A 26,433-nucleotide genomic window follows, 5' to 3' on the forward strand; every position below is an offset into this window, starting at 1 on the left:
AATAAGAAATTGGAAGTCTTTTATAAATTTTGAACATCGATGTGATTTATAACCATGAATGGAAGCTTAACTCCGTAATAGTTTATTAACGTGTAAATGGATTTAAGTTTTCTTTTTTACAAAAGTTTATAATACACACATGTATGTATATAATTTAAGTGATACGACCCATTTAAATGTTTCATCAAGCATTAGCTTAACTACTCAAGTGTGTGTAATATAATATGTATGTACCTAACATATGAAGAACTACAGAACCTAGAATGTAAGATCATTTATGTAAACATAAAACTTAGTTTTCACTCTCTAACGTATAAAAACTAATTCACAATTTTAAGCATGAAACATATAAAAAATTAATTCGCGTTTCTAAACGTGTTAAATATAAATTAAATTCATACTTTTTATTGTAAATACATATAAAATTGGCCCCAAGTAGCCTCCCTACTTTTATTAATATAGATAGCTTTATTGATATCCTTAAGTTTAAGAAGTTTGTTGGATGATGGGCTATTTGATATTTTTTGGAGCGTCAAATTACACTCAAACGACGAAGGGGAGGGGAGAGAGAGAGAGAGGAGATCAATTGTACAATGTCGACATGGACAAGCCTGTCCCCTCCAGTTGGAGGCGTTCTAAGAAACTTCATGTACAAATTCCGTCACTTGTACACTTGAAGTGATATCGAGTTATAAACATGTAGTTATGTAGTTAGGTCAGATGTTAACGATCAATATTAGTTTTTGTTGTTAGCTTCTTGGTGTTTATTCACTCATCCGTTTGTTTCACAACCCATACTGAGTTGGGCCTGGTTTGTTGGGCTTTGTCCAATTATGGGTTTATCAATCATCAAGCGCGAGTCTTTAATCTTTATTGCTATATATATGAATTATGATAATTTACTATCATTTTTTTCACTGTGATAAATCTTTTAATGTACGATCAGAGCTTTGTAATTTGTAACATGCCATGGTATAACATCATTCATGTGTGACCATGGTCAACCCATTTTGACAATGCTTGTAGGTATTGATTAAAAAACAACTTGATTAGTCGCGGACCGGTTTCACTCCAGCTCCCTAAGTAGAGGTGTAGAACAAACATCTGGCCATGAGTCGGTATTCTAAGATTGCGTTTGGTATACAAAAATGAGAAGCGGAATGAAATGGACAATTGTTAGAGAATGAGAAAAAAAGTATTTGTTTGGTCAATTGATTAATCACCATCACCATATTCATTTCATTCTCCTTAAAACACTTCAAATTCATTTCATCCACTCGCTCGGGTTTTTTTTCATTCCATCCCTTTTTCATACTTATCGCCTCCACCACCCTCCCACCACCGCCACCTACAAGGCGCTGCCCACCACTACCCCTGCCACCACCGCCACCACCCATCCTGCTCACCGCCCACTACCACCCACCACCACTCACTATCATTTTTATTTTATTCTGGCTTTTTCTAGTCTACCAAACAACACAAAATAATAGTTATCATTTCATTCCCACATAGTAATCAAACATCCCAATGGAATGGATTCCATTACTTCGTTCATCAATTCATTCGCTCATTCCATTACATCGTCCATTTCGTTACCTCATACCAAACAAACCCCCTTAATACTGGTTAAACTACAATAAGAAATTAGAAGACATTTATATCTTTTGCAACATGCATATATCTAACATATCAAGAACTATAAAAAGTAAAATCCGTTTATCATTCACAAGCATGTAAACCCCAACCTCGGACGTTGCTCCTTGGACCCAACTAGAGACGAGGTCACTACAACGTGATGCCTCCTTAGTGCCCCATAATTATTTAGAGTTAGATATTTAATCAGATTGACTTCTCGACCAATGTGAGCCATAACATACATTAAACAAGACACGAGGTGTGGAGCGCACACTTATTTAAGTTTATTTTGATCTAGACCCTGGTAGGGTCCAAGAGGTAGAGCCGGTGGATAGTGTTGAGCTAGCAGGTCAGCTTGGAAATTTTTTTGTTATACAGTTATTGTTGTATTAAAAGTTCATAATAAATGAATTTTTTGGATTTTGTCACACATAAAATCCTAATTCCTAAGTCAAACTAAACACATTTTGATGAATAATTACTCAAGTTGTTTGTACGATTATCATGTTAAAAGCCGTTTGTATTTTATTTAAAAAAAACTAACTATTAGAAATAATACTATTTAAATTTAAAAAGAAACATATAAAAACATCCCGCGTTTGAATAATATGGCTTTATTCATTGAACCTAAAGTGTGAAAACAGAATCTGTTACCTGCTCGAACCTTCATAGAACATGTCACACGACAATAATCCCGCGGGAATCTCTTTCTTTGTTTGTTAAATACATTTTTATGAAAATGTATTCGATATTAACCAATATATTATACTTAAGTACATCATTTGTTCCTCACAAATCAAAATTCATACACAACATTTGAATCTTTTACAATATTCAACTTTCTTCGAAGGTGACTGATCGGTTCAGGTAACACTTGCTTCTTTAATTTTGATATGAATAAGTTGTTAATATTGTAATTTTTGTAACATGTATTTATGAAATTTGTTATATGTTATTTGAGAAAATGAAACTATGTGTAACAACTAATTAACATGATGTGATCATATGTTCATGCACAAATTTAGAGAATTGGGTGGTTGTTACAAGATCTGAAGATTTCTAGATAATATTAAAAGTTTAATAAGATGGTGAAAGAAAGCGAACCCGTTGTAGACATCGAGAGTAACCAAAGTGAATGCGAGCAGGTGACACCTGGCAAAAGAGTCAAGAACATGCTTAGATCACTAGGTTTAACTTTGAGTTTCCAAGGATTCTACGGTGGTGAAAACATCGATGATGCTAACGCGAATCGTGACATTGAATCGTTGATTAAGGATAAATTTGAAGGCGAAAAGAGGGAACATAATAATATTAATAATATTAGCATGGCAGTTATAGGGAAAACAAGTTCAAAAGAGAAACAAAAGGGTAAAAACACAAAGAAGGCTTGCAAACCACCCCGGCCACGTAGAGGACCGACATTGAGTGCAAGTGATATGCGGTTGGTTAAGGAGATTTCCGAGCTGGTTATGAAGAAACGTGCAAGGATTGAACGATTGAAGTCTTTGAAGAAGTTGAGATCAGCTCGACTACCATCAGCATCAGTAGAAATTGCATCGTCAAGCATTAGTGTTTGTGCTATGATAATTACTCTTCTTTTTCTCTTTGTGATAATTTTTCAAGCTACAATTAGAGGCTTGTAAGATGATAGTACATGTGAGTGACCAGTGGGCTATTAAACTATGAAGTATGAACAATGTACAACTTTTGAGCATTATGATTAATGTACAAAAAAAACATAAAAATGATATTATTGATAAGCATGGATTTACTTCAACATTGGTGACAGTTCATACAACCATTGCGGTTCGTCTCCGATGTTGATTGTTACTGTCAATTTGGTAGTGTTTTGTCAAGAACATCCTAGTAAAGCTTGAAACATTCAACCATATAATATGTATTATAGTTAATAGAAAGTTGTGTAAAATTTAAGTAATATATGGTTTTAAAACAACGAGAGTAATATATATGGTTTTAAAACAACGAGGTTGTTAACAACTGAGTGAAAAATGTTTTATAAATGTAGAAAATTGATATAATGTTTAAAAAGTGATATAATTATAAACTGATTAAGAAAATATGTGTCGAATACCTTATCGGGTTAAGGCATATCGCTTAAAAAATATAATATGTTGTCTGTCAGACAACCATGTAACCATGCCGGGTTTCTGTCTTCTTAGGAATAAAAATACAGAGATGTCTAGATGCTGTTCAAGAAAGGTCGTGCCATTCCGTCTCCCGGTGCTGTATATATGATGCCTTCACTTTTCATTGCCAACCGATGTGGGACAAAACCGTTTGTAGACTTGGTCAACTATAAAAAAAACCAGAAACATTATAGTTATAACTTATGTATCTCATGAGATTAGTAAATAAGTTAAGTTTCGCTTTTTAAATAATTCTCGTCTTAACGATAACATTTTTTGGTGCAAAAATATCTTGCTCAAATCATAAGCGACGTACAATCTTTAAAGCATACGAGTACAACTGTACACGTCGTAATAGCATTTAGTGTCTTTGTAACCTTGTTACAGAAACTGTCACTAAAGAGTTTGCTAGTTTTGTATATTAGATAAATAAACTTCAACAAGACAAAAATAATTTCGACATGTATGTTTCGAGAGTTGGGTGTGGTGCAGTTCAAGTTCACCAAGCGTTCTTGGCTGCGGTCCTGAAAAGACTTTCAATCTATGCATGTTTGTTTTCACCCTTATTTTGATTTGGTCAAGGTCTTTGAAGATCAATAATTCAATATGTAGCTACTCCAAACGAGTTCCAGTCAGTAGTGGACCCATTTTGCTAAATGGGTTGTTTCGGGTCAGACCCATTTATTTTAAGAATATTATTAAAAAATATGTTTTAAGTCAATCTTAAGTTGATCGGGAATTTATGCCAAATTATAAAAGATAAATGGACATCATGTCGTGTTCAGGTTTCACAATTTTCGAGTTTGACTCACATACGGCCCATTTAACACCCCTACTTAGTGACAATAAGAAAGATACAAATTTGTCTGATACTTTAGATTAAGAAACCATAAGTTGATTTTCTTTAAAATGGACAAAAGTTTATGCAAAAGACATGAAGAAAGAACAAACAGAAGATAATTAAGTGACAAGCAAAAACACTCAAATGATTTCTATTAATCCTTCATAAGCTAAAATAGGATTCAGCAGAGTGCCCACTAAAATGCTTAATTTTTAAAAAATTAAAAACAACAAAACTAAACTTCCCAAACACTAAATCACATATTACATAGTCAACTCAATTTTCTTTTTGTTCTCAAAATGGCATACACTTTAGTACTTTTCTCTTCAATAATGTTCTTATTGGCAGTAAATACGAATGCGGGTGGTATTGCTATCTACTGGGGTCAAAACGGTGGCGAGGGCACGTTAGCCGAGACTTGCTCGACAGGAAACTATGATTTTGTCAACCTTGCATTTCTAGCAACATTTGGAAACTGCCAGACACCAATGATTAATCTTGCGGGCCATTGTGATCCATACAGCAACGGCTGCACCTATTTAACAACCGATATTAAGTCATATCAAGCTAAAGGAATCAAGGTGATGCTCACTCTCGGAGGAGCAACGGCTGCAAAACAAGTCGCCACTTACCTTTGGAACAACTTCTTAGGTGGCAAATCATCCATCCGTCCACTTGGTGAGGTAGTTTTAGATGGAATCGATTTTGATATCGAAGGAGGAACTACGCAACACTGGGATGACCTGGAAAGGTATCTTTCTAGCGTCCGTTCCCAGATGCATATATTGTAGTCGCGCTTAAAACAGGTCTGTTTGACTATGTTTGGGTTCAGTTATATAACCACCTGCCCTGTCAGTACTCTGGAGGTATCACTAATCTTGAAGATGCTTGGAAGCAATGGACTACGGAGATACCGGCAACCAAGATATTTTGTGCAGCCTTGCAGGCATATGGTCGAACCGGTGTTCGGCGTTTGAAAAGAAATACAAAAAAGGATTATGTTCTGTCCGCTCTGGTTGATGAACCAAGACCTCTGGAGGTATCACTAATCTTGAAGATGCTTGGAAGCAATGGACTACGGAGATACCGGCAACCAAGATATTTTGTGCAGCCTTGCAGGCATATGGTCGAACCGGTGTTCGGCGTTTGAAAAGAAATACAAAAAAGGATTATGTTCTGTCCGCTCTGGTTACAGAGTCTTGGTTCATCAACCAGACATTGGTTTCAGTCTTCTTAGGAGGAAAGAATACAGAGAAACAAGCCTATAGAACAGATCCTGTTCAACTAAGGTCGTGCTAACTCATCACCCAGTGCTGCTTATATGATGCCTTCTATTTTCATACATAACCGATGTGGGACAAAAAATAGCACATTATGTTGGTATCTGTTTTTTGTCATGAATCATTCTTTTGAACCTTCACCCTTCACATTTGTTGGCGCAAGGTCAAAAGGATCTCGCTCAAATCATAAGTATTGTACAGTCTTTAAAGCATATGAGTACACGTTATAGTCGCATTATTGCCTTTGTAAGCTTGTTACTGAAGCCGTCACTAGAGAGCTTGCTAGCTTATCAGCTAAAGTAATTTCAACAAGACGGGTGAAATCTGAGTTCGTCGCCATTTATATTTTGGTCTACAAAAGACTTGCTACGTGCTATTTTAGCCTGTGATCGTTTAAGATCATCAGTGTCCTTATGGATACGAGACGCTGGATTTGGATTGAAATACAAAACACATTTAACTAACTGGGTTGTAAGTTTGTAACCAGATTGACACTTGCTTTACTCACTCTTGTTCCTGTCACGTAACATGGACTGATTTACTTTAAACCAGAACTTCATACACTCGTTTTGGGTGTTCGATTTTCTATAACTCAACTAGCAAGTGACATGATTTCAGTTATTAATGACAATAGCAGTCTTTTTTCTCAAGACTCAAATCATTGCAAGAATCGAAGCACGTGCATGCATGTATAAACCAACACATTGCAAGAATAGCGAAAATGAAAACAAAGTAAAAGGCCTCAACACAATCTTTTGCATCTTGATTATGTTTTTACCAAATACAATTCAGTTAACAGTATCACTTCTAACATAAACGAGAAAAAAAAATCACCATTGTCAACACACAACAACTTGATAAGAGAATACTAGACCGTAAAAATCCCAGAAAACTCATGCACTACAATCACACTCTTATGCCTTGCTGTCAATGCTCATTGGCTCTGCCTCCTTTGCTTTCTGCATAAAACAAACAAAATGTATATCAATAATCACACCTTTTTTAATTACAAATATTTCCTAAAAAAAAAAAAGAAGACTTACATTGGAAGATGACTTGGTCATCTTGGCAAACATATTTCCATAAAACTTGGCATCCTTTTTATTATATTCCTTTATCTTCTCCTTCAGCACTTTGTATTCAAGTTTCACATCCCTAATTGTCCAATAATAAAAAAACAAAACACATTAATAACTTCCATATTCAACACAATAATAAAAATAATCAAAGAAGTATTAAAAGGTTCTTACTTGTTATTCGGGTCGATCTCGAGAGCTTTCTTAATATCAATCTCTGCAAGATCCAAATCAGCCACGTTTATGTAAGCTTGAGCCCTCCGGTACAAGGCCTTCACATTCGTACTCTCAAGTTCCAGTACCTGTGTAAATTACCGGCCTTCGTTAGTACACATTAATATAATTAATTAAAAAAAAGAAAAGAACATATCTATCTAATCTAACCTTGGTGCAAAGCTTTTCAGCCTGTTTGTACTCCTTAAGTTTCAACTGGCAGGCTGCATTATTAAGATTGCAAGTAATTTTCAATGCTTTTGCTTGTTTCTTCTCGTCTTCTTCAAAATTAGTATCATACTCGATGTACTTAGCAGCCTGAGATTCAAAAGATAGAAAGTTACATATTATTTAACTGACATACACGCAATGTTGATAACAAAAAAGTTGGTGTTGAGAGTTATAACATTGAATATTACCTTCTCGTAGCGCTTTATTGCTTTCTTATATTTACCGGCTTTAAAGAACGCATTTCCTTCTTCCTTCTTTTTGCCAGCTGCCTCGATCTTCTCTTGGGTCGTGTTCATGTCCCAAGATTCCTTGTCCTGAAAATAAAGAATGTTGAGATAAGATACAAACAATAAAAATTAAATTTAAAATATATGAGTGTGGATTTATCCAGAATGTAAACATACCTTAACAAAAGAAACAAGCTCAACTTCATAAACAACAGTAGCATTAGGTGGGACCACTGCTAATTCTTGCTCAGAACCGGTAGAACCGAAGGCGTATTCTGGTGCGACTGTCACAAGAGCTAGTTCACCTTTCTTCATTGTCATCACAGCTCGGTCCAACCCATCAATCACTTGCTCTGTTTATGCAAACACCAATATAATCATTTTTGAAATATTTGAAAACAAACATGCTAAATAAACAAACTTTAGATGATGTAGATACATGCATACCTTCGTCTGTCTTGAACTCCAAAGGCTCCGAATCATCATGGCCTTTTTTGATGAATACAGTTCCATCTTCTAGCTTACCAATCAGCTTAACTGTTCATCATAACCAATTTTAGACATAATATGCAAAATAGACATAATATGCAAAATAGATCGTGCAGCAAACCGGTAAAAAAACATAAAAATATTAAACTTTGCTTACCCTGCACAACAGCTCCTTCATTCGGGCGTTCATATCCCTCTCCTTCTTTCAAGATTTTCTTGATAACTTTCTTGTCATCTGTAACAGTTGACACCACTTTCCATGATAGAAGTTCCAGTGTGATCAGTAGTGTAGCATTTGCTGGAATTGAAGCCTCAGGTTTCCCCTTCTCCCCAAATCCATCTGCAACCCATGAAACCACAAATGTATCATCCTTCTTTCGCCACTCAAATACTCAATTCAAGATTTTTTATAAAATACATAACAAAACACTTACATTCTGGTTTGACTGTAAGGATGACCTTTTCCCCTTTCTTCATTGTCTTTACAGCCTTAGACAGAGCAGGGCAAAAATGACCATCTTGTACCGTAAACTCAACTCCATCTGATTTAGCAACTTGAGTCCCATCCTCAAGTTGAACCTCATAAGTCACTGCATTTATAAAAATTTAATATATGTTAAATAACATGAACATGAAGTCAAGAATCAAAAAGCAAGAAAAGTGGATTTGAGAAAAGTACCTAAAACCTCATCAAGGTCCTTAGGGTTCTCCCACTTCTCTCCTTCCTTAACAATCTTCTTGAAGATACCACCATCCTTGCAGATGTCCTTGACACTAACCCAAGAAATCAATTCCACATCAAACTGGAGGGTGGCTTTTGGAGGGATTTTTGGGGGCGAACCGGCTTCACCGTATGCTAGGTCAGCAGGTATGGTGAAGAGTGCGTTTTCACCCTTCTTCATGGTCTTGATACCCAAATCCCATCCCTTGATCACTTGTCCTGAGTCGTCAAAGAACAAATATTATCATATTAATCAGCGTCTCAAAGTAAAGGTGTGCATGAATCAGGGTTTTGACATCCCAGGAGGCGTCTACTTGAGTTACCAGAACCAAATCCATGAGTTCTTGCAGCAAAGCAAAGAATATTGGTTGGTAGTTCGAACAGGCCGGATAATGCATATAAGTTGTGAATGATTTGTCATTCTTATATTCCATTAATAAGTTGTTTTCTAAGATGAACATGATAGCTTTAGTGTTATCGTTGATCTTGCTTTCAATTATATACAAACCGCAGTAGCAACTGATAGCAGTTTGCCAAAAAACAATAATCTTGATTATCTGGAATAGAATGAAGGTAAGCATAAAACAAAACTGTGCCCAAATTAAGTAAGCCAAACAATTAACCACTCGTCTGGTTAAGTTGGTTAAGTGATAAATGATATAAAAAACTTCGGTTAATTTGGTTATGCCACACAAAACCATAACCAAACCACAATTTTTTATCATTCGGTTACCACTTAACCAAATCAAAACCATCGATTAAATAAATGTTTGTTACATTAATTTAGTTCCGGTTTAGCTATACATGCCAACCCTTATCAAGATAATCAAAAGCATTAGTTAGTTTATTCAAAAGCCACTAACACTTGCTTTTAACAGTTTGCGTATCACAGAAAGCAACATCGTCAACATCACTAGAGCTATATTTCGTTCAAGCTTACAAAACAAGACATTAATAAAAACACACATGCATACAATCATTCATAGCTTATATATATAACATAGCATCCTGCCTCACTAGCTTACAGTTGTATTAAGTGGAACACTCTTGATATTATTAATTAATAATCAGAAGCAGCAATAAACAGAAAGTAGACTCACCTTGACCTAGAGTAAACTTAAACGTTTCTCCTCTATCCCGACTCGAATCAAACTGCGTTCCATCAAGCAGCGTTCCAGTATAATGAACTGCCAAAACAATAATTATATATTTAAACAATATATTTAAGCAATATATGTATATTTAGGCCCTGTTTGTTTTTGCCTCTTTTCTCTGAACAGAGGAAAACGTCTGATTCGGTCAGACGTAATCAGACGTGGGGCTGTTTGTTTTTTTTCTAGCATTAAGAGGTTCAGCGTCTTAATAGCATCTGAACCAGTAAGAGCTTTTAGTTAGTGGGTCTGAAAACCTCTTAACCCAAAAAAAAACATACGTTTGTCTCCGGCCTCCATTAACTTTTAACCCGGAGACTAGGCTCCATCTCCGACGACTAGAGGTTCGTCTCTAGCCTCCACCTCTTAATGATTCAGATTTGAACCACCTATGTGGTATTCAGATTCAGACTTAAATCTCTAAAAAAACAAACAGGGCCGTAGTGTATGAATCATATACAAATGAAAGACTTTTATCGTGAGAAGTGTACAAATAACTAAGTAATTATGTTAACACTAGTGTAATTACTATTACTCTATAACTTATTATTACACATTTCAATTTTTTTATAACATAATTACTCTAGTTTAAAACTGTACTACTCCAATTATAACTAGCTAATTTTATTTGTACCGGATCCGCAGCCTGAAACCTAGATCGTAAAAACCGTACAAATTAAAACCTAATTAATAATTATACTACCTTCAACTTCATCTCCATTTTCTGGAGTGTCCCAGCCTTCACCTTCCTTAAGCAGCTTCTTCTTCAAGCCTTGATTACCGATCTCCTTCTCTTCTCCGACCTTCAACGTCACCGGAGCATCATCAACTTCATCCATAAACTCATCGTTCATCTCATCAGCTGCTGGAATATCGAAATCGTCATCCATTGTAGCTTGAATTTGAATTGGATTAAACTTGAACTAATTGGTTAATTAATGGTTGATGTGAGTGGTGATGAAAGAGGGGTTTTATATGTGTGAGTGTAGTTCTAGAGTGTTCGGAAGGGTTTGGAGAATAATAATAATAATAATAATAATAATAATAATAATGGAGGGTCAGGATTGTTCGAGAGAGAGAGGTCACGTTGACGTTAGTCTCGAGATTTCGTGAGGGTGCGTGATGATCTGATGAAGTGATCTGACGGTCAGTGATTGTTGACGGGATGGTTTTTCGGAAGGGGTGTTTTATAAACTTTAGGTTAAAAGTTTTATAAATATATGTTTTTTGTAAAATAAATAAATAAATTATAGTTAGGGATAGGATCAAAATAGACTTTTTTACAAACATTTCTTTACCAATCCCATGAACCAAAGTTATCTAAAATGGTCACCTTTTAAATTGTCGGATACAACATATTAGAAATGACATCTGACATATCTATTTGATACTCTTTCAATTTTAAACTAACCACATCTAGACACATATACATTTAAATGGTCGGTCAGGATCTATTCTGTCGGGAATCGGGATTCATATCTATTATGTTGAGCCTCTGTATCTATTTCGTCGAGCTTCAATTTCTTATGGAATATTATTCTGTCGGGCCGACATAATAGATGTAAAGTCCGAGAGAATAGATACGAAACCCGACGGAATAGATCAATTGTCGACCGTTTAAGTGTATGTGTGTCTATATGTCGGAGGTTTAAAAAACAGAATGGTGGCAAATAGATCCGTCTGGTGTCAGTTCTGATATGTTGGATCCGACAGTTTAAAAAGTTAATTTTGGGAATTTTTTGTTCAAGAGAGTTAGTCATGAAATGTTGTTGATAAAAAAGGTCATTTTGGTCATCATCCCTTACTATTTATATATTTACACTGAAATTGTGCATCAGTGGTTGTACAGACTGCAGTAAAAGTTGTATAGCATATCACGTGTAGATCACCGCTTCTCCATCTCACTTTCAACCCACGTGTCCTCTGGCTTCAGTTGCTTTCTCACCTTCAACCCACTTCAGTTATGTCTGACAATCGGTGTGTTCTCTGTTTGTTAATTTGATCGTTCAAAATCTTCCCTTTAGCATCGGTAATCACTAATTACACATCCTTCGTAATTGTTATGTTTATATTGCTTTTAGGTCAAATCAATTACATTATTTAACAACAACGTATCAATTTGTTCTTGCTCTCAAATATAGATAGAATTGTATACCAAACTGGGATTCTGGTATACAGTTAGTTGCCTTCATAAACATAGTTAGGTAATTCATCATTTTTTTAATTTCATTAGAATTGATTTTCATAGGTATAATTGAGTGTATATTCAAGTGTTGCATTGCAGTAATAAACAATTACATTTAGAGGTTAATTGGGGCTGTTGTCAATGCACTTGGAGGATGTAATAAATAGTTACAGTTTTTCTATAAGTTGCTTTTGTTCATTGTACATTTTGGCTTTTGTTTATGTTGCAGAGAGTAATGAACACAAAAAAAAAAGATGAAAGTGATGTTGGTTTTCAAAAACAGTGTTCGCACCACGCTCCGTCTACCTCACCATAGTCACTGTTGCCGGGTTTGATTACAGACTCTTGGTACCAGTGGCGCGGACGGTGTCGATGGTTATAGCGGTTGATACGGCAGCGGGGTTTATGGTTGTGGCCTATTTTGTGTGTTGTTGGCGGGTTCAGTGTGTTCCGGTTACCATCATCTCCCCTTTTATTCCAGCATCTTATGTCGTTACTTGCTCTCTGATTCATCCCTTCACTGTTGTCGGATTCGATTTTCGAACCCTTGGCGACAATGGTGTGGTGTGGGTGGTGTCTGCTTAAGGGGGTGGTGGTTGTTATGGAAGACAATAGCAATGATGATGGTTTATTGTGGTTGATGACTGTGGCTACTCAAAACGTTTCCCGACCTTGTGTTGCTGGTGGCTATACTGCCGTCTATGGCGGCAGTGGACAACGATTGTGAGTCAGTTTGGTTGGTAAAGGCTATGATGGTCACGTAACAGAGCCTATTTGTGATTCTGTTTTAACAACCTTTGATTGTTGTGTTTCTTTCGATTTGATTTTATTCAAATTTACATGTTCATAATCTATTTGATCAATTTGATTTAAGTGTGTGTTACTGTGCTAATAGGCGAATGTCTAGGCAATTTATTGTTGTTTTTATCGTGTAGGTTTGTTCAATTTACAAAACTTTGCTAACTTAGATTTGTTTCTAGGGCAATTTGTTGATGGCTTTTATTGCAAATTGGGGTTTTTAGATATCATAATGCGTGTTTGTTTCAATTCTAAGTTTTGGGGTCCTAGATTTTTATATGTTTTACTATATTCATTTTAACTTGCTAACCAGTTGTGTGTTTCATCTTTGAAGGTGCGACTGCTCAACGTGCCTGTACTTTCCAAAGGTAATTTCTTTTATTTGTCGTTTTAGATTTTAGCTGCATGTCTGCTGTACAAATGGCCATTCACTATGTGCTACCATTTCGTTTTACATTTTGGATGTGTGCATGTTATACGGATATGATGTGTAAGTTGCCTAATTGTTGGCATTCAGTTGATAGCTGTCTTCTTGAGTCCTTTGACTTCAGCTTATGGTATTGGTATTTTCCTATCCAAGTTATTGTGCACATTCTCTACAACTTTGTCGCATACCAAAATTCAGTTGCATGATCTCAAGAAATAGGGCAACTAAACATATTATTAGATGGCATATGTTTTGTTTTGGCCAAATAAAATAGTAAGTAGTACTGCACCAATTAATTTTTACTAATATTTTGGGATATATACTCCACTCATAAAAGAAAGTATCCTGCTTAAGAAAATCGGCCCATCTGTTCATAACCCAGGCATTGTTGTCTGCAAAATGAGTTGCTTATTGGTCCCAAGTTTATTTGAGTATTTCTTGAATTTTTTGGCATGTTAGTAGGTTGTTGTTAGTGGCTTTATGATATTCAGTTAAGTTTTCTTGCTTAAGGAAGACTTGCCATCAATTATAATATGTGTAGAATGAGTTGCTTATTGGTGTGGCTTGATGGTCCAACTTTATTTGGGCATTCCTTTGATTTGTTTGGGGATTTTAGGTAGTTAATAATGGCTTTTATTATGTTTAGTAAAGTTTTCTTGATTCAAACACGCACATGTATAAATTTTGATACTTTGGTCAATCAAGACATTTTTGAAAGTTAAGAATGAATATGGAGCAAATTAAGGTGTGCCTGGATTACAAGGGAACTTGAGCTACTACTTGGCTTAAATTGTGGGAGCGAATAGAAGTAGATAAGTGATGAATGGGTTTATGTAAAGATTTTTCCATGTTATGTTCAATAATGCATTAGTCTTCGTAGATATTGTAAAGTTGGCGTAGCGTATTATGTGAAAACATAAATTATGCAAGTTACACACGTACTGTATTACTTAATGTTTGTCTAAACTCCGCCGCAACGCGGCGGGTCCGCCAACTAGTTTATTATGGTTGTATCCTTTTAACTTAGCATCTTTATTAATAAATTAAAACAATAAAGTATATACTTGAACTGTCACAGCCCCCGACCCCTATATCCCGGGATGGGAAGCCGTGAACATTGATTGGTGGTATCGGTGTTTATTAAATTATTTTGCAGCGGAAAATTTCATCAGAACCGTAGTTAGGAAAAATGATCAGAGTTATAAAAACACCATGATTATTATTATGATAAAACAGGAATTTAATCCCTTTTGATACAAACATAAGTTTTATAGGGTTAAACCCTTATTTACCAAACACGTTTCTTTATTCTGGTGACAAGCCACTTATTTAAGCTGGAAGCCCGCATGCATCATTCATTTGTCTCTAACAAGTCACCTGAAACATGTTTAAAATATTTGATCAGCAAGAAATACTGCTGAGTACATTCATTTGTAAATGACACAGTTTACAGTTACAGCATTAAGATGTTTTTACATCTGCCTGCTTACAAATTACCGAAAGGTACTTGTCACTCGACCGTATCTATGACTGTGGTCATATTACTTATTGGCTGACACTTGTCCAATAAGTAACGTGTAATAGACCAGTAGGCAAGCCTTGTATACAAAACCCCACAATACCAGTAGTAAACATCCTGTAAGTCTACAGAGACATAATCACTGTAATGTATTTAAAATACTTTTAAAAATATATTTGAAAATATTTAGACCATCTGCCATGAGTTTTATAGGTTTTGAAATCATCATGACAGTGTCGTAAAAACAGTTGTCTCACGCAAATGTGAGTGGTACAAAAACTCGAATGTCTCACCTTGCAAGTTTACAATTAAAGAGAACGCCTCTTGATATTAAGCGCCTAGGATAAACACAATGTAGTATACCTAGATTAGTATAAACCAATAATCATAACGATAATCACGAGATTAGAAACTTTACACGATGGCACAATGTCTTACCTTAACAGGCAGAGCTTTTGGATTCGTGTATGTTTCTTTCGATCGGATAGGATATCGCTACGATAACTTGAGTATTATACTTTATAAAATACTTATGTGTGTGTGTGTTTTCAGAGAGAAGAGAATTTCGAGCGAAGAAATGAAGTCCCAATGCCTTTCTATTTATAGTAAGTTTCGGATCTTGTAGCTTCACTGAGTCAGCCCTAGGCCTGCTACGTGGCACGCCACGTGGCAGGCTACGTGTCTCGTCTGCGTAACTTCCACGTCACGGTACGTGATGGGTAACCCAAACCCGTCGCGTATCGCGATGGAAGGATTTTTTTTTTATTATTATTTTTTAATTCCCAACAAAAATACTAAGGCGACCCTTAAGCGGCTCACGGCGACGCGAGCGTGCGAAGTTCAAAGTGCGCCATCAAAGCGCCACATTGCGCCCATCGCACTTCGCCCGAGCCCGTGCTTGTGTGCGTGGAAGCACCCTCCGCTAGGACCACTGGGTATGATATGTCTTATAAGAACATTAACATAGAAATTTCCTTTCTTATAAAGAGCTCACTAGTTTGTTAATCTAGCGATGTGGGACAAAAGTTTACAAACCTATTTATACTATGGTGGTTCCTTCTCCATTTATTTCCTCCACCAATGTGGGATGAAATTTTTCCTTCTTTCATTTCCTTACCTTTTTCCTTTTATTTATTTTGTGGTTTATTATAGTCTCCCCTCCTTATTTTGAGTCTCGTCTTCGAGATTTGGTTGGAATAGGTCTGGGTACTTCCGTTTCATTTTGGATTCCAATTCCCAAGTATATTCTGGTCCACGTTTTGAATCCCACTTCACTTTGACCAGAACTATTCTTTTATGCTTGAGATTCTTGATCTTTCGATCTTCAACTTGCAAAGGTTTCTCAACGAATTTCAACTTTTCATTTACCTTTATATTTTGAAGGGGTACTTCTAGTGTTTTATCAGCTAAACATTTTCTTAAGTTACTTACATGTATACCTGACATTTCCTCTGGTAATCCTAGCTGATAGGCTACTGGTCCAATTCGTTTGATAATTTGAAATGGTCCAACAAATCTTGGACTAAACTTTCCTCTTTTACCGAATCGGATTACTCCTTTCCATGGAGATACTTTCAGTAGCACTTTGTCTCCAACTTGAAATTCCAATGGTTTGCGTCGATGATCCGCATAACTTTTCTGACGATCTCGTGCGGTCTTTAATCTTTCCTTAACTTGATTTATCTTATCAGTACTTTCTTGTATGATTTCAGGACCTGATAATTGTTTTCCTCCTATTTCTGCCCAACATACTGGTGTTCTACACCTTCGTCCATAAAGGGCTTCAAATGGGGCAGCATTAATACTTGTATGATAACTGTTAGTATAAGATAATTCTATTAGTGGTAAATTGTCATCCCAATTTCCACCAAAATCTATTGCACATGCTCTTAGCATGTCTTCCAATGTTTGTATGGTCCTTTCACTTTGACCATCAGTCTGTGGATGGTATGTTGTGCTCAAGTTTAATTTTGTTCTCATAGCTACTTGAAAACTTTTCCAAAAATGAGAAGTAAAACGGCTATCCCGATCCGATACAATGGATAATGGAACTCCATGTAATGAGACAACTTTGTCCACATACAGCTTAGCTAATTGTTCCATTTTGAAAGTTTCCTTCATTGGTATAAAATGGGCTGATTTTGTTAATCTATCCACAATCACCCAGATTGTGTCATTACCTCTTCTTGTGGTAGGTAATTTGGTAACAAAATCCATTGTTATTAATTCCCATTTCCATTCTGGCATTTCTAATTGTTGAAGTAATCCTGATGGCTTTTGATGTTCCGCTTTAACTTGTGAACAAGTTAAGCATTTTGAAACATAACTAGTTATGTCATTTTTCATTCCTATCCACCAATAGATTTTCTTCAAATCTTGATACATTTTATCTCTTCCTGGATGCATTGTGTATTTGGAGTTATGGGATTCTTTGAGAATCTTTTCTCGTAATCCTCTTATGATTGGTATCCAGATCCTATTCCCCATTCGGAGAATTTCATCATTTCCTTTGACGAGTAGATCAATGGTACCATTTCTTTTCTCATCAGCAATATTATTTTCTTCTATTGCTTGTTTCTGAGCATTCTTTACTTCATCAATTAAATTGATTTGAAGTTCTAACCTTAGAGCTCGCACTCTTTTAGGTTTCTCATACTCTTTTCTGCTTAATGCATCGGCTACTATATTTGTCTTACCTTCACGGTATAAGATTTCACAATCATAATCGCTAAGAATTTTCATCCAGCGTCTTTGCCTCATGTTAAGCTCCTTTTGCCCAAAGATATATTTTAAACTTTTATGATATGTGAATACAGTAAACTTACTACCATATAGATAGTGTCTTCAGATCTTTAGGGCAAAAATTATTGCTCCCAATTCTAAGTCATGTGTTGTGTAATTCTCTTCATGCTTCTTTAATTGTCTAGATGCGTAAGCAATAACTTTTTCACGTTGCATTAGTACACATCCCAATCCTGATTTAGAAGCATCACAACAAACTGTTAAATCTTCAGTTCCTTCTGGTAGCGCAAGTATCGGGCATTTGTTAACTTTTGCTTCAAAGTTATAAAAGCTTTTTCTTGCTTAGGTCCCCATTCAAACTTAGCATTCTTACACGTTAACTTAGTTAACAAAACTGCTATTCGGGAAAAATTTTGAATGAAGCGTCTATAGTATCTTGCTAATCATAAGAAACTTCGAATTTCTGTAGGAGTTTTAGGAATTTCCCAATTAGTAATAGCTTCTATTTTGGAATAGTCCACGTGAATACCTTCATGATTAATCAAGTGTCCTAGAAACTGTACTTCTTGTAACCAGAATTCACACATTGAGAATTTAGCGTAAAGCTTCTCTTTTCTCAATAGTGTCAAAAGTGTATGAAGATGTTTAACATGATCTTCACTGGTTTTGGAATAAATAAGTATATCGTCTAATAAAAACGATTACGAATTTATCCAAATATGGTTTACATATTCGGTTCTTCATATCCATGAATGCAGCTGGTGTTTTGGTTAAACCAAATGGCATGACTGTAAACTCATAATGACCATATCTTGTCCTAAAAGCTGTTTTAGGAACATCTTCTTCTTGCACTTTTAATTGGTGGTATCCTGAGCGTAAAATCGATTTTAGAAAAATATCGAGCTCCTTGGAGTTGATCAAATAAATCATCAATTCTCGGTAAAGGATACCGATTCTTAATTGTGACTTTATTCAATTCTCTATAATCGATACACATACGCATCGACCCATCTTTCTTTTTGACAAACAGTACTGGTGCTCCCCAGGGTGATGAGCTAGGTCGTATGAAACCCTTTTCTAGCAATTCATCTAATTGCTTCTTTAATTCTAACATCTCTATTGGCGCTAATCGGTATGGTGCTTTAGCAACTAGCGCTACTCCTGGTATTATATGGATTCTGAATTCAACTTCACGATCAGGCGGTTGCCCAGGTAAATCTTCTGGAAAGACATCAGGATATTCCGATACTATCGGAATTTCTTTTAGCTCTTTTCCTTTGCCGTTAATGATTACAGAAATCATATATACTACGCTTTGTTTCCTTAGATAGCTTGCCGCTTTCATTACTGATATAAATTTTCTAGGCTTGAGCATCTTATCTCCTTGAATTGTAATAATTTCTCCCGTTGACGAGCGAATTTCAACAGAGTTTGTATTAGATAGGATTCGAGCATGATTGGCTGCTAGCCAGTCCATTCCTAATATAACATCGAATCCAGCCAGATTCATTGGGAGTAAATTTGCTTTAAACTGGTGGCCTAGTAAGTTTATGTTTTCTTCTTGGAGTACTTCATGAATATGAATGGAATTTCCATCTGTCGTTTCTACCGTGCAGACTTGATGGAGTTTGGTTAATGGTTGATTTAAGGCTTGGCAAAACTTCGTGTTTATAAAACTTTGGTTTGCTCCGGAATCAAACAATACTTTAGCGAAAACGTTATTGATAAGAAACGTACCCGCAATGACGTCCGGAATCATTGCTGCTTCTTGTGCAGTAATGTAACATCCCCAAAATTTCGATCCAAATTTGACAACTAAGTAAAGTTGAAGGATCAAAATTTCCTAAAATAAGTGTTGGGAAAATTTAAATAAAGAAAATAAGATCATTCTATAAGGAAATAAAAATACTCCTTAAACAAAGTTATCTTATGTTAAGGATATGGAATAAGGAAATTCCATCCCACATTGAAAGATGCAAGAAAGTGGAAGCATTCCACATGGGTACAAATAAGGAAAATGGAATTCATCCCACATGGAAAGTGGTAAAGAAATGGAAGCTCTTTATAAGGAAGAGATTTTCCATAATAATATTCTTATATGCCTAGCATGCACCCAGTGGTCCTAGCGGAGGGTGCGAAGCACCCGACGCGCACGGGCTCGGGCGAAGGGCGTTGGGCGCAATGTGGCGCTTTGATGGCGCACTTTGCTTAAGAGCCGCCTTAGTATTTTTGGACAACGAGAATTAGACTAGAAATGACAAGATATCAAAGACAAGGGATTAAAAGTGAAAAATAATATTCAGGGACCCATCGCGCTACGCGATGAGTCCAAGAAGACGGCCATCGCGTATCGCGATGGGCCGTGATGACTCAGGGACACGTGTCACACTCTGGTGACACGTGGCAGCAGGGAAGGACACGTGGCAGGCCACGTGGCGCCCATGCAAAAATGGCGGCGTCGCGCTACGCGACGGCCGACGAAGAGGACCCATCGCGTACCGCGATAGGATCCAAAATCAGCTATAAAAGGGAGGTGAACGGCATCTCATTTCTCACACCAAATTTTCTCTCTCTAGACTCTCTCTCTAGAAATTACTCTCTCTACCTCGGTTTCTGTGCCAACCCGACAAATGTCACCTCGTAATCCGTGCCATACACCGACGAAACCTCGAAGTGCGTGCCATCCGAAAATAACCCGACATTCTATCTTGAAGTATGTGCATGTCACGACGGCCACCATATGTTGCCTCGTTTTGCGTGCCAACCTCGAAGTTCGTGCTAAGTCCCAAAGTTCTGACAATCTAAGCACCAGTACGCGACATAGAGTAAAAGTGTTGCTCGTACAAACTTAGGTATTTAACTTCGAATACCCGTGTAAGGTAAGGGTTCTGACCTAAGTCATTATGTTATTATTATTATATGGCTTAGACCATAGTCAGGGGTATAGCCCAAACCTTGATCATAATTATGTTTACATAAGCTATAAATATACAAAGGATTATAATAGTGTTTCTTTACAACTAAGAAGCATCAGTTTTACATTCATAAGGAAATATAGTTTCTTCACGATTAAGAAACATAGCATTCGTATACAAAGAATATAGTTAAAACATTGTTTCTTCATGTGTAAGAAACATATGATTTTACATGCATAGCAGTCAATGATTGTTTCTTCTTGAAGTAGAAACAGATTATAGATGTTTCTTCATGAAGAAGGAACTCATCATATGATTTGGTAAATAAACAAAAAGACTACGGGTCTAAATATTTTATTCAAACAAATGATCAATCAAGGTTTAAAGCTATTTAAACCAGACTAAAGGTCTATAGCCGGATCAAGAGACGATCCGGATATTTATATAAACCTATTTTTAATAGGCCAATCATCAATCAATCAATCATTCACAGTCAAGGTTTCAAATGAGATCACCAAATCATTCAGAACAGTCAATCACAGGTGAATACGTTCAAACCTTTTATAACGTGAATACGTTAACCTTTTCAATCAGTCAAAACATATTTATACTCAATGAGACGAACGGGTGTTTGTCTTAACGAGTCAATCAATGTCTACATGAGATAATGAAATCTCTAAAAACATTATAATACAAAGTAGAGAATAATATCAACTCAGACCGAATACGCATGTGTCTGGATCCAAACATAACTGTTAAAGCTAAATCAATCAATCAAAGGCAATGAAGCCGCGAGCTTAAACGGTCATGACCAGTTCTCAGTTCAGGACCGTTTGGCTCGGGGAATACCGTTATGTGTGCAGGGCAGTGGTACATATACCGGAAGTTGAAATGCTTCCGCTGAGCTTGTCAAGAAAACTATGTTTGTATTATAATGTCATTCAAATGTTTTATAGAGTCATACGTGTTCACCAGCATATAGCTGACGTATTTTTCCCCACATTTCAGGGAATATAGATTAGTACAGGTAGCAAGACATTCATGGAGTTAGATGCTCGCAAGGTAATGATGGCTCAGTTTTTTATTATTAAAATATTGCAAACGATATTTCAACAAGCTTTATAAATCAAACATCGGGTATTTATTATCCGATAAGTTTTCAAAGAAATTAATATTTTATTCAACCAAAGTCTTCCGCTAAAATAACCCGCAACTCTGATGTATTTACAAAACATGTACCAACTATTGGTCATACGCCTAGGCCCTAAGTCAGGGTGTGACAAGTAAGCTGAAAAGCTCTTGCATTCTTCTTAGGTCCATCTGTGTTCTTTGCTTTGTTGTTAGGCGCCTTTGTCAGCTTTGGACATTCTGGACGGATATGGCCAGGTTCTCCGCAGTTGTAGCAAACACGACTTTCCTTTCTTCTACATTCTTCATCCGTATGTCCAGCCATGTTGCAATAATTGCAATACTTGGTTTTCTTAAAAGCGCATCTCCCTGAATGCCTTTTTCTGCAAGTTCTACAGAAAGGATGAGCATAAGATTGCCCTGTTCCTTTCTTTCGAAATTCTTGGGAAATCTTTTGGGCTAAATCTTTCTTTTTATTTTCTTCCGGAGTTCAGGCTAATCCATCTGTCATGGTATTTGCTAGCTCGACTGTTTCTTCAATAGTCTGTTGTCACACCCTCAAAATCCACTAACGGAGTTTTATCGTCAGAGGGTGTGAACTAACATGATCGGAATCATTAGTTATAATCAAACACCATGTTTAATGTTTTCAAACCAACAAGACATTAAGTCTTAAATAAAATGCGGAAGCGTAAATTGTAAACCAAAAAGTTTGTGCCACACAGGACGACTTAAAAACCCAAGTTATTAAGACAAAAATTAAAAGAAGTTTTCAAAGCGATGGTTTTAGTGAATGCATGTTCCTATACCGCGTGCCCGCCTCGGCTACCTGAGAATAACATACTAAAAGTGTCAACACAGGGTTGGTGAGTTCACAAGTTTATATAAATAAAGCATTTGCGTTTGCGTTTTGCGTTACCAGATAGTGTTAAGTCAATTATATATCAATAGGTAGCTAACCTATCAAGCATGTATTACTAAATGTTCGACACCGAAGCTGACTTTTTATCAATTTGCCTTGCCACCATGTCAACCACGACCATGGTAATGTGTTAGCCAAGATTACACCCACTTGACCTACAGTCGAGTTTAGAGTTGGGTGGGGTTTGTCAAACCCAGTAGTACTACTCAACAGTGACTTGCTATTATACAAATATTAACCGGTTCGATGTTATGAAGGACTTTAGTTGGTTTGTGTTTGCCACTTAGCCTTACAAGTGATATATAAAAACTAACAAAATCTATAGCGTTGGAGTATGTTATCTCCCCCAAATAAAGCGTTTAAAAAGAGTAAAAGGGGACGTGAAACTCGCTGTTTGCGAAGATAACCAAAAAGATCCGAGAAAGGTGTGGGTCACAGAAAAATCCTCACTAGTGCTCTAAAACAAAAATGAGATTTTCTAAGTATTTATACTACGAGTGAGTCCCTAGACTCGACACATACAACTTATGTATGAGATGCGTTTCGTGTCTCGTTTGTGAAATAAGTGCGACTCGACAAGCACGTTGGTGATACGTTACATGTGTGAACAACTACTTAAGTGTCAAGTATTAACATTGTACATTACTAGCAACTATCCCCCACAAGGGCAATTTAGTCAAAGCATAGCAAACATCGATCGGTTATACACTTTTCATGTTAATCCAAATAGTTCAGCAGCTAAATTGTCCAGACAGATTTTCACTCGACAAGATTACTCTATTTAATAAATCCTAACATGTCAAATAAATCACAAAATATCATAAAAGAAGCACGCGTGAGTTAGGTTTCTAAAAATATTTTTATTATATTTTTATCATATACGGTTTTATCACAATGATCAAAACATCACAGCAAACACACAGCAATCATTATCATGCGCAACAGAATGCTATTTGTTATTCCTGTTAAATGACAAATCCAATTAATGCAAGACCAATTAGGTTAGATTCCTAACTCATAATATTAACTTCCAGAAGTGGAACCAACCCATTTGGTCTTGTCGTTTATGAGATATCTTAGTCGCAAAACAGCTTACCAGCAGGTCTCTCGAATCAGCCTTGCACAACAGTTTTGTAAAATAATAAAAACTAACTTTTACACGTCCAAAATTTACAAACTCGGACTTTTCAGAAACTAGACTCAACCTAGTATATTATAGAATCAACAATCACACCAAAACATGTAATTAACATCGAGTTACAGTCATCTAAACACGAATTCAATAATCTGTTCAGCATCAGTTTTCATCAAAACTCAACAAACTATCAATCTATGAACAATTAACCATGCAAGTAACCCTCTAGACTCATAATCTATCAACAATCAATAGTTTTAACATCAAGGGTTTATGTTTATTATGCTTAATCATGCAATTAACTCAATGAAATAGACTAGAGAGGATGTAATTTACCTAGCTAGCACTTTAACCCTTTAATCCAAGCTTGAATAATAACTTGTATATGTATGTGTGTGTGTGGTGATCGGCCGAGCAAGAACCCTAGGAAAAATGATCAGAACCGTAGTTAGGAAAAATGATCAGAGTTATAAAAACAAGTTATTATTCAAGCTTGGATTGAAGGGTTATAAAAACTTGTACCCATCAGAACCGTAGTTAGGAAAAATGATCAGAGTTATAAAAACACTATGATTATTATTATTATGATAAAACAGGAATTTAATCCCTTTTGATACAAACATAAGTTTTATAGGGTTAAACCCTTATTTACCAAACACGTTTCTTTATTCTGGTGACAAGCCACTTATTTAAGCTGGAAGCCCGCAGGCATCATTCATTTGTCTCTAACAAGTCACCTGAAACATGTTTAAAATATTTGATCAGCAAGAAATACTGCTGAGTACATTCATTTGTAAATGACACAGTTTACAGTTACAGCATTAAGATGTTTTTACATCTGCCTGCTTACAAATTACCGAAAGGTACTTGTCACTCGACCGTATCTATGACTGTGGTCATATTACTTATTGGCTGACACTTGTCCAATAAGTAACGTGTAATAGACCAGTAGGCAAGCCTTGTATACAAAACCCCACAATACCAGTAGTAAACATCATGTAAGTCTACAGAGACTTAATCACTGTAATGTATTTAAAATACTTTTAAAAATATATTTGAAAATATTTAGACCATCTGCCATGAGTTTTATAGGTTTTGAAATCATCATGACAGTGTCGTAAAAACAGTTGTCTCACGCAAATGTGAGTGGTACAAAAACTCGAATGTCTCACCTTGCAAGTTTACAATTAAAGAGAACGCCTCTTGATATTAAGCGCCTAGGATAAACACAATGTAGTATACCTAGATTAGTATAAACCAATAATCATAACGATAATCACGAGATTAGAAACTTTACACGATGGCACAATGTCTTACCTTAACAGGCAGAGCTTTTGGATTCGTGTATGTTTCTTTCGATCGGATAGGATATCGCTACGATAACTTGAGTATTATACTTTATAAAATACTTATGTGTGTGTGTGTTTTCAGAGAGAAGAGAATTTAGAGCGAAGAAATGAAGTCCCAATGCCTTTCTATTTATAGTATGTTTCGGATCTTGTAGCTTCGCTGAGTCAGCCCTAGGCCTGCTACGTGGCACGCCACGTGGCAGGCTACGTGTCTCGTCTGCGTAACCTCCACGTCGCGGTACGCGATGGGTAACCCAAACCCGTCGCGTATCGCGATGGAAGGATTTTTTTTATTATTTTTTAATTCCCAACAAAAATACTAAGGTGGCCTTAAGCGGCTCGCATCACCGCAAGAAGTGCAAAGTGCGCCATCAAAGCACCACATTGCGCCCATCGCACTTCGCCCGAGCCCGTGCCCGTGCGCGTTCGGGTGCTTCGCACCTTCCGCTAGGACCACTGAGTGTGATATGTCTTATAAGAACATTAATATAGAAATTTCTTTTCTTATAAAGAGCTTACTAGTTTGTTAATCTAGCAATGTGATACAAGAGTTTACAAACCTATTTATACTATGGTGGTTCCTTCTCCATTTCTTTCCTTCACCAATGAGGGATGAAATTTTTCCTTTTTTCATTTCTTTACCTTTTTCCTTTTATTTATTTTGTGGTTTGTTATATGAACTGAACATCAAGCTAGTTATCTGGCAATCGCACATTTGTTCACCTTGTATTGCCAATGTTAATGTTGATTCTCTTTGGTTTATTACAAAAAGAAGTTACAAGAATTCTATAATTGTTATAGTTTTTTTCTTATTTTCCATTTTCTTGTCTCTATGTCATGCACATGGTGTAGAGGTATGATGAAGTTAAGTTAAAGAATAAGTGTTTTAATACTAAAATATCAACAGTCAAACACAAGTTATGCACATGAGAAACCGGAGATTAAGAATAGTTCTTGAGATAAGCTCATACAAGTTATGCACTTGGGAACCAGAGATTAAGAATATTTTTTGAGGTGGCTTGCACACAGTAACACAATTTAGAGAGAGAACCATGGATGAAGGAATAGGGTTGTAAACTTGTATGAAAGATATCATCCGTAACTCATTCACACCCAAATTTCGTAACCCAAGCATAACCCATTTATATAAACGACTAAAACGGGTTATCGACTGGAGTCTGGAGGGTATGGGTTGTAAACATGCTAACCAGGTTGAAGGATTGTAACATTTTGTACTTGTTACAGACATGTTGGCAGTTCAAAACTAAGTTATTAATGATGTGTACTGAATCATGTTAGGAA

The 26,433-nt window shown here is 36.2% G+C and overlaps 1 protein-coding gene and 2 pseudogenes across 1 annotated transcript; 1 reads left to right on the forward strand and 2 right to left on the reverse strand.

Annotated features, from left to right (window-relative positions):
• Positions 1–4,919: 4,919 nt before the first annotated feature.
• On the forward strand, positions 4,920–5,773 carry LOC143542285 (acidic endochitinase-like; annotated as a pseudogene).
• Positions 5,774–5,796: 23 nt separating this feature from the next.
• On the reverse strand, positions 5,797–5,917 carry LOC143542328 (small nucleolar RNA U3; annotated as a pseudogene).
• A 706-nt stretch (positions 5,918–6,623) lies between these two features.
• On the reverse strand, positions 6,624–10,933 carry LOC143542319 (peptidyl-prolyl cis-trans isomerase FKBP62-like). The gene is made up of 12 exons (XM_077034933.1): positions 10,715–10,933; positions 9,961–10,047; positions 8,819–9,079; positions 8,574–8,729; positions 8,297–8,479; positions 8,098–8,187; positions 7,828–8,003; positions 7,612–7,737; positions 7,364–7,510; positions 7,154–7,281; positions 6,947–7,058; positions 6,624–6,862 (listed from the first exon to the last, which is right to left on the reverse strand). The coding sequence occupies exons 1-12, from the start codon at positions 10,899–10,901 to the stop codon at positions 6,818–6,820; spliced, it is 1,698 nt and encodes a 565-aa protein (XP_076891048.1). The 5' UTR covers positions 10,902–10,933; the 3' UTR covers positions 6,624–6,817.
• Between the last annotated feature and the right edge of the window lie 15,500 nt (positions 10,934–26,433).

This window comes from Bidens hawaiensis, unplaced genomic scaffold (genome assembly GCF_021521415.1).
Source record: "Bidens hawaiensis isolate Kalapana, Puna unplaced genomic scaffold, B.hawaiensis_p1.1 tig00012815_1, whole genome shotgun sequence".
Lineage (NCBI taxonomy): Eukaryota > Viridiplantae > Streptophyta > Magnoliopsida > Asterales > Asteraceae > Bidens > Bidens hawaiensis.